Below are 9687 nucleotides of genomic sequence, written 5' to 3'. Positions count from 1 at the left end.
TGTTCCGTCACATGACCTCACTGGCAAAAAATGGGGAAACTTAAAAGTGACTAAAACAGAGCCCCCTTCACTAATGAGTTTGGTTACAGCTCCGTTTCGTAGGTTTAGGTGAGGAAATATTTTCAATCAGTTAGTCAGCGAATACTTGGACACCCACTGTAGAAGTGAGATGGCAGTACTGAGGCCTGCTCACTGGAGCAACCAAAACACATTCAAGAGAGAGGACGAGAGTGAGCCCTAGTGAGTCCTGGAAGGGCGGGAACAAGACGAAAGAAGAAGATGTGTTTCGAAGCTAAACACAGAGCCCAAAGCTATCTTTTGCCTTCAATGCTTCCAGAGGAAGGACTATAACCCAGAACCCAGGTTATCTTCGAAGGTGGCCTTTCTTTTTCATTACCTCCTTTGATTTTGGTGTTTTTCTACTGGAAATTTGAAGTTATTGTCATTCTTTGGAAAATACAGATGTTAGTGAGGGGGGGTCCAACATCCATTCCAATGACTCGGAGCAAATTCAGTCAAAGATACTTGTTTTTTCATTTAATTATTCTATTTTTTTCTGCATCAGCAGTGATGCATTTTCTGTTCATGACTTCTGTTCAGGGGTGACTCAGTCAAGTCATGATAACATAAGTGTCCTGACTCTGTTGGAGTTTGCGTCCACTGCAGCAGAAAAGTATTCATTTCTTTAAAGCTGTTGAACCATCTCCTTTGGGAATTGGACTTCCCTGTTGGGCAACATGGTCTGACCGTGAGCTGCCCCCTCCTGTCATCCCTCAGGCTGTCTATCTATCTGCAAAAGACAAGACAGATGGCAACGCTCCAGCTATTGATGTGGATGTTTAACCAGTGTCAAACACAACGCAATTTGGAGAAACACATGCAGCTGTCACAGTAACACAAACAGTGATGAGGCGGATTAAATTGGAATTCCTTAGCTTGAACCCTCTCAACAAAGCTGTCAAGTCGAAGTGGCGGAGAAAAGGCAGTCGGCGTTAGAAAGTGTAGCAGTAGAGCTGTCATAGGTGTGTTTGTGTTTTACCTATGACATCACTGGCCTTGTGGCTGCCACATCAGGGTCGACGTCTGACTCTTGTGCCTGTTTAATCCATTCATGGCACTTTGGAGGTATTTAATGCTCTCTTTTCTGCCTGCTGGCTGCAAACACAGACAGACTGACCACATGAATTAGTTTGGGAAAGTTGAAAGGTGAACATGAGCCAAAGCACCAATGGAGGTTGGAGGATCTCAGCTTTCACCTCCAAAAAGGAAACATTCCAATGGCAACTTCATGAGCAGTTGAAAGAATAAATCAGTAACTGGCTCAGACTTTATCAGCGGTTCATATTCAATGTTACCAGATCAAAAATACACTGTTTGTCAGACAGTCCACGGTGGGCATTTCTGTGACAATGTTGTGTGCAAGTTAGTTTCTTGGTGTGTTGCTGGATTGCTCGGAAATCTTATTCATTCCTATTTTTGCTTGTTCAGCCTTCACTTTGTCTTGGGAGCAGAAGGTGCAATGCATCACCTGGATGGCCAGTCAGTCGGGAGCGCCGGGGCCGATGCCAGCTTTCAGTGGGCCAGAGGCAGGAAAACACCCTGCACAGGTGGCCAGTCGATCGCAGGCCACACACACACACTCGTACACCTAGAGTATCCAATTAACCTAATGAGCATGCATGTGGGAGGAAACCGGAGAACCCAGAGAAAACCCACGCAAACTCCATCAGTCCGACCCAGGAATCGAACCCGTGTTTTGTGGGTTCAGTAAACCAACAGCAAACCTTTAAAGACCAAATTTGGCTTTGCCACTCCTGACTGCAGATGGAATTTGTAGTTTGTATTTAACACGGATACAGAACAGACATGTCCAAAACAGCTCGCGCACAGAATGGATATAGGTTTTCAATGAAATGCTGGAAAGTTCAAAAGACACTGGGTGGATGGTCTGCAGCAGGGGAATAAATCACAGAATAAAAGCCAGACTGTGGGTGGATTCAGTCAGACTCTGAGTCCCGGAATGGTCAACTATGAACTATGAACGAACTCAGTGTTCGAAAAGTTCTTCGAGACATAGAGGTGTGCATTTCTAGGACGTCAACACTGCTGCGATCAATCCACTCCTCCAGACCAGAAAAGCCGCTAAGTCCTTCGACCTTGTTCCATTTGCTGTGTACCATATCATTGCTTTTCCTGAATGGGTTTATGTAATATTGCAGAGGTGAAGTTGAAATTCCTTTATTGGTTTCATTGATTCTATCGGTCTAAAATGCGGTCAGTATAGAAACCGTGAGGTGCAGTGCAGTACAGCTGAGTTTCTCTCCTGAGAGTGCCAAACATGGCCGTCCGTTATTACCGAAGAGCATCAATCATCCTTGAACCTTACAATAAAACAGCATGAAAAGGAATTGCAGGGATTTATGTCACTTCTTTGTTGATTTTCTCGCCCTGTTCATTAAAAATCTGGAAGTCTGGACATCTGAAAATGACAGAGAATCCATGACAGACACAATAGGCAGTTTGAATGCAAGTACTCAGTTCTCCTGATTTCTTCAGTTGCTCCTTTATCACCAGCTGTTGTGTAATGTGGACAAATATGTCACTGACACACTGTTACACATTGACACCGCTGCCACATGGCTGAGAGCTGGTACGGCGTGTTCTGCACTGGATGCACTTGCACTCGTACTCACTGCATGAGTTACTGTCAGCCCAGGCTCAACACTTTAAAAAGACAGACACCTTAACAATACCTGCACTGCAGCTGAGAATGTACTGGTTAGTACGATGAGGACAAGACTTTTAAAATGCATGTCAACACAGTGCTTTGACAGATTTCCAACAGCTGAGCTGCTGAAATTCATTAAACTGCTTGCTAGCACCAACTTTATTACACTGAACTGGGTGATGGACAAAACTGCTCAAAGACCTCAGGAAGAACCCACCCAAACGGTACACAATACTTGAGCTGTGAATGCAGTACATGTGGTTCACTTTTCCAGCTGACACAAGCAAAATGATATAAAGTCATTATTTGCCTCAAGGCAAGTACATGAACGTCAGCGGCCATGTTGCTGTGCATTACGCTCCCAAGATGCTCCGAACTACGTCTTCGAATATTTTTCACGTCACTTTCACAAACATTCCACTCCAATAGGAATGGAAATAGGAAATACAGTTTTGCACATAAACATTCACTCTCACTTGGGGACATTGCATGTATGTTCCTTGCCAGATTTCATTATTCCACCAAGCCATTGTCACGGATGGCACTATATATATATATATATATATATATATATATATATATGCTTAAAGGCCAACAAAGCACTTTGCAAAGGACGAACGTGTTCAGGTAGGAGAAAAGCGCATCATAGTCACACAACTAAAGAACTACCAACGGTGCATTATCTCTTTCTGTAAAGCAAAGATTCATGCAAATTAATGGATGGAATGGATGGAATTACCCTCAGAGGGGCGTGCATTGACTGCTCAGGCTAGCCAATGAAATAATGTGTCTCCTTACGTCACATTATGTTGCTCAGCAGATGCTTTTGTGCAGACACTACCAACGACCTCACCTAAAGGCCCACAGCCATTGCCTGGCTGAAGTTCAAACCTGCTACAGACACTGCTGCTGCCCGATGAGCTCACCGGCCCCTGTGTTTTCTTTCCTACGATGACAGAAGTTGAATGGTCACATGTGGCTTTCAGGCGTGTTCATAAACGAAGGATGACTGAGTGAGGAAAAAAACAAACTACCTGAATGTTTGCATCTATTTCTCTTCCGCAGCCGCACACACGCAGCAGGGCACACAGCCACTGGAAGGGTCAAATACTTTTGGGAAAAAAAGTCCAATTAAATTACACTTATGTCAAGAACTGATTTCAAAATTACTTCGTTAGAAACATGGATGCACATTTCATACAACTGTGGAACCCAACGCCTGGTCATGGAAATCCATGGCAGCCAAACAAAAGCCTGTCATAACCATACAAAAAATGATTGAACTTAAGTTTTCTGGTGAATACGTTGAACCATTGAATATTGATTCAAGGGTTAACCAGTGCCTAAACGTTGGTTTACACTCCCTCTAATCTCATTGGTTTCCAGAAACAAGCTCACTGACTGACGTCCCTGCTGTATTTCATATCATGTTTGGTCGAACTGAAGAAATTAAAGCTGTAGCAAGCCTTAGCTCGAATGTGGGTCAGCCATGGTCTGTGAGGTGCCCAGTGTTGGGCCAGTTACTTTAACTTAACTGAACTAAATCCTCAAATTGAGGCTCCAGCAGCTCAGTTGAGCCTCTGCGTCCGACTGCTGTTGTCTGAAGCAAATAATTCAATGTTGCCTCTGTGATGAGGGCTGGCGCTGTAACCTCCGTACTGTGTTTGATTCAACGGTTAATATTTGAACTTGGTCAGTAACATTTTGCCAACAGGTAGCGAGGAGACCTGAGCTTCACCAGATTCGGCGCCCAGCGATTGTGCTGAATGATCGAGTGGTTTATCTTAAGAGTCATCAGCACAAAGCTCGGTACAAAAATGCGTCCACCTCTGAGTGTCTGATAATGCTGTCACAACCTGCTGTTGACACTGAATTTTTTAAAGCCTTCTGTCAATGAAACTTTGTCACTAAAACACACCAAACCCATGCGCGAGGAGGGAGGCAACACAAGGTCTCTCACAGCGCATCACAGTGTGAGGGGTCAAGGTTAGTCGTAAAAATCATCGGTGCCGGGTATTAAAGTAAACCTTAATCCTCCTACAAGGGGAAATTGTGAAGCCAAAGTAGAAGGAAAGCTGAAGTGAGTCACACTCGTGCTGTGTGAGGTGTCACGTGTTACAGCGACCAAGCCTGATGGATGAGTCAGACAGCGCTGGTTTTCCATGTGTTCATTATCCGGTCCAGAACCCTGCTGAAGGACAAAATTGGCTAATGCAGACTGCAACAAAAATAAGCACCCGGGTACAGTAATAGTGCATGAAATGTTTTCAGACTCACTTGCTCTCAAATCCATAAACATATTTCATGACGTAGCTGGCACTGTTTCCTGCTTGTTTAAGCTCATTTGAGCACAAATTCACGATTGAAGTAGGCATTTTGTGTTGGTTAACGGCAACAACTCGAATACTATAAACAGCTTTGACAGTGAATACATTTTAAACACTAAGAAAAACTTGTTGTGAAAATACATTTTGGTTGAAAAAAAATGAGACAGATGATGTCCGCTTCAGCTTGAACTCGTCTCTCATCAACACACATCTGCATGACAAAAGTGTTCAGGGGCCAAATTCGTCACAGGGTAGCAGATCCTTCTTCGCCGGCTGACGTGTCGTGTTCGCCTAGCTGAATGGCTGAATGGCTTTTCTGTCGACAGATGTTGATGTTATGGCAGGCCGACATGCGGAAGGGCAGAGCTGGGTCACTTGGAACTCCACCAAAGCCATGATGATGTCGGACCAGTAGTTTTAGTTTTTGTGTTATCTGACTTCATTCTGAGGTGATCGACATATTTTGACTTTTACAGAAAAAAAAATCCGACAGTCAACTAATAAATTGTTAACACTAAAATTGTGAAAATGATTTCATTGACTTCAATTTCAACTCCATACTGGTACAGCACTCGACCCATTTAAGAAGCAGCTGTAGTTCTGATGAACAACACTGTGGTCGCTGTAAGACATACAAAAGTCCATTATTTTGCTGTCTATAACTTGGATCTGCATGCTCCAGGGGGACCTTCCTATGGGACTAATGAAGTAGTCTCGCTGCGTATTTGCCTCTTCCATAAAGTTGTTTTGCCTGTGAAAGTAGGATTTCAATCAACGCTTACATGTCCGATCTCTGCAGCAGCTATTTCATTCAGAGCTGACAAAGTCACGCTGATCACAGAAGTAATAAGTGACAAGTTTGCCTAAGCCTTGGCCACCTGTGCCAAATGAACAATGGAACACCATGATAACACGACAGAGAGGAGGCTGAGCGATCCATCCAAATGATGCGTTAACACGAAACGCGAGGTAGTTTATTCACCGGGAGGGCGACGGATTTTCTCAGGAGCTGGTGCAGGGACGTATAAAACATGGTCAGCGGTGCTCACGGGAGGAGCAGCTGAAGCCGCCGCACATTTCTGGTAAATGGTGATTTCAGCATCATGCTATTCTCTATGCAGAATGTAGTTAAGGCGATGAGATCTCATCAGCTCTGTATTTTTGCATTTTAGGAACCATGCGGTGGCACCATGGCTGTGAGATGCTTCTCATGTTGCTCCTGATTTCCGCCACACCACCATGTCAAGGTGGCAATATTCTAGTCTTCCCCATTGAAGGCAGCCATTGGGTCAACATGGAGATCCTGCTAGAGAAACTTCACACCAGAGGACACACCCTCACTGTGTTGCGAATGACGGATAGCTTGCACGTCAAGGAAAACTCTCCTCTCTACACCACACTGAACATCCCATCTACATTTGAGGGAATGTACGAGAACTTTGGCCAATTTATTGAAGAACATTTTAAGGTAAATTGACCATTGAAATGAGCACCCACAAGCCATTCTGCATTGTCTATTGTGACTCACCAAGTCATTGGATGTGCCATTGTATCAAAACTCAATTCAATTCCGTCTTAAAGGACACCAAAACCTCGATCAGCTCTAACGCTGTTGACAAGAGGACTGCAGTGTTTGAGAGTTGCTGTTCGATAGGCTGTTTTCCAGCAAGCGGAGACATTTGAGCAGACAACGAATCTCACGCAGTATGAGAACGCAGTGTGCGTGCTTTACCGGAGATGTGTTTTAACACCAAACAGACTGCTGCTTTGTTTTCATGTCCCCATACCAATTGTGCGTTCTGTTTCCACTTTTAGTTGCAGTTCCAGCAGTGCTGATAAATTGTCCCTCGTTCAACCCAATATTTTGGTGCCTTGAGTGAATGAGTTTGTCACCCCTACCGTCATAGACGAAGGCCGGAGGCGGAGGGACTCGGAAATGATACTTGCCATTGGGTTTAATGAATGTAAGATTTTTTGTTTGTTTGTTTGTTTGCAGTTACAAAGAGAGGGCAGTTCAGTCATGACCTTCAGCAAAATGACCAGAAACCTCCACAGCATGCTGACAAATGTACACACCGTTCACTGTGATGCTTTAGATAAAGCAATGGAAGATGAAGAATTCAGGAGAAGATTGAAAGAGCCCATGTTTGACATGTTGCTGACAGATCCAGCTCTAGCACCAGGTGTCTTCCTGGCTAAATATCTCAGTCTACCACTGGTGCTTAACGTCCGCTGGACAGCGGGAATTGACGGTCAGCTTGTCGCGGCCCCATCACCTCTGTCCTACATTCCCATGGTGGGATCTGGCTTGACGGACAACATGACTTTCTTTGAAAGAATCCAGAATGTTTTATATTATGGCATATTCCTATTCCACAAGGAATTCATGATCAAGCCCATCTACTCTGCTCTCTGTGATAAATATCTTGGACAACCTTGTGACATCTACGACCTGTGCCAAGAAGCAGACATTTTGCTTTTCAGGTCGGATTTTGTTTTTGACTTCCCTCGACCAACGATGCCAAACATTTTTTACATTGGTGGCTATCAATGCAAACCAAGTCAGCCGCTACCAGCAGACTTGGAGTCCTTCGTCCAAAGTGCTGGGAAGCATGGCGTAATCCTTTTTACTCTGGGTACAATGGTCAAATCTTTGCCAACAGAGCTTGCGGATGAGATCGCGGCTGTCTTCGCCAAGATGCCACACAAGGTAAGACTGACTGAATACATGCCATCTTGGCAAGAGATGACCACAGTGACTTGTTTTTTCTTTCAAGAGTAGTCCTTTTGAATTCAATGAAAATGAAGTAGCAACACCTTACGCGTCACCTTCTTGAAGTAATATCTTTGTATAGGACCTGAAATTTGACAGCGGCACGCTCTAGAGACACAGTGAGATTGATTGATGATATATACATGCCCAACTGGAAGAATTCACCTCTAACTAAATGAAACTCGCCCAACAGCTCCAACCCAAGAGTACTTTTCCAGGTCTGAAACTCCATGACCACACACTTGTCCGCTGCACCATGTGACAGCAAGGTCATCAGGATTAGAACATATGACACCCCAAGAACATCTATCCTTCCCCTTCCGACACAATCCCCCAAAGTAAATACAACTACACGCAGTCTCGATACTCTGCCCAACACAGATCACATCCTCAACAAGAGGTAGAGGAACAACAGTTCCTGTGTCAGCAGTCATTCCTGATTTAAACGGCTTCAATACCTTGTTCGTGTTCTTCTCAGGTGATATGGAAAAACCTTGGTGATCGTCCCTCAACTTTAGGCAACAACACTCTGATGGTGGACTGGATGCCACAAGTGGATCTTCTTGGCCATCCACAGACTAAAGTCTTAGTTGGTCATGGAGGAACTAATGGAATCCAGGAAGCCATCTACCATGGAGTCCCCGTGCTGGGTATCCCTGTCTTCTTTGACCAGTATGACAATCTTCTTCGTCTGGAGAGGAAGGGTGCAGCCAGGATCCTGGAGCTGGCTGATTTCAACGCCAAAAACTTTGAAAGCAATCTCAGAGAAATCCTCCAACAGCAGAGTTACAGAGAGAACATGCAAAGGCTGTCCCGGCTGTTCAGAGACCAGCCCATGACACCGATGGGTCTGGCGATTTTCTGGGTGGAATATGTGATCCGTAACAAAGGAGCGTCTCATCTGCGGACCGAGGCCTACAAGATGCCGTGGTACTCGTACTACTGTTTTGATGTGATGCTGCTCTTCTTCGCAGCTCTGGTTGTTCAAGTTTTGGCTACTGTGGCTTTTTGCCGGTTTCTGTGCTGCAGGAAAACAAATACCAAAACTAAACAACATTAGCTACACATTTCACCTACATGTTATCTTCATTTTCATTTATAATCATTCATTTGCCCATTCAATCTCATTAAATAACACATCATAAAGAAGGCTTGTCATTGTTTGCACATCAATGGAAACATTAACTCTAGTTTTAAAAGCTAAAAATGAAATTTAAAAAAAGGCCTAAATGTGTATTGTACTGTCTTGGAGCTGTTCTGTGGTGTTCAGTGTCACAGTCCTGTGGGAGGCTCCAGAGTTTACCTACACCTGACCCCCCTCCTGTGCCGGTGGGCTGAAAGGTTCCATCCAGGGAGTGACAGCCAACTCAACTCAACACAGACCTCATCCAAAATAAAGACGAAGCTACAGAGTGGGGATCTGGACCAGTCAGATGAATCAGTTGGGACCTCTCTCACTATTTGCTTGATCCCAGTCTTTTCCATCTCAGGCTTCAGACGCAGCAAAAAAGAAACCTCACACATCTCTGTGTTCATTGGTCTTGACTATGACATGGCGCGCCCAGATGTGTGGGGCCAAGGCTGGCATATTCAAGCATGTTCACATTGACTCAAACGCCACCTCATCATCTGTGGCGCAGGTTGACTCATGGCTGATAGCATTGGCCATTTTGTTCCAGAGAAACAGAAGCAAGTGCTCCAACCCACATTAAGCGAACTCAACATCATGTTTTGAACCATCCTTTAATTATGGATGCAGAACCTACACTGCTCAATATGCTTGAACTGAAAGTATGTAGACAGCGCAGTGGATTGGTGTCTTGACAGAGACAACCTGCTTGGAGGGGAAGAGGAAACAA

The 9687-nt window shown here is 44.5% G+C and overlaps 1 protein-coding gene across 1 annotated transcript; it reads left to right on the top strand.

The window, feature by feature from the left end:
- The first annotated feature begins 6265 nt into the window (after positions 1-6265).
- On the top strand, positions 6266-8888 carry LOC128748457 (UDP-glucuronosyltransferase 1A5-like). Its single transcript, XM_053847277.1, has 3 exons — positions 6266-6523; positions 7052-7765; positions 8307-8888. Exons 1-3 carry the CDS (start codon positions 6266-6268, stop codon positions 8886-8888), a joined length of 1554 nt encoding a protein of 517 aa, XP_053703252.1.
- The last annotated feature ends 799 nt before the right edge of the window (positions 8889-9687 follow it).

The sequence above is a fragment of the Synchiropus splendidus genome, chromosome 17 (genome assembly GCF_027744825.2).
Source record: "Synchiropus splendidus isolate RoL2022-P1 chromosome 17, RoL_Sspl_1.0, whole genome shotgun sequence".
NCBI classification, from domain to species: Eukaryota; Metazoa; Chordata; class Actinopteri; order Syngnathiformes; family Callionymidae; genus Synchiropus; species Synchiropus splendidus.
The sequence above is the reverse complement of the archived record's forward strand: the minus strand, read 5'-3'. Positions and strand labels throughout refer to the sequence as shown.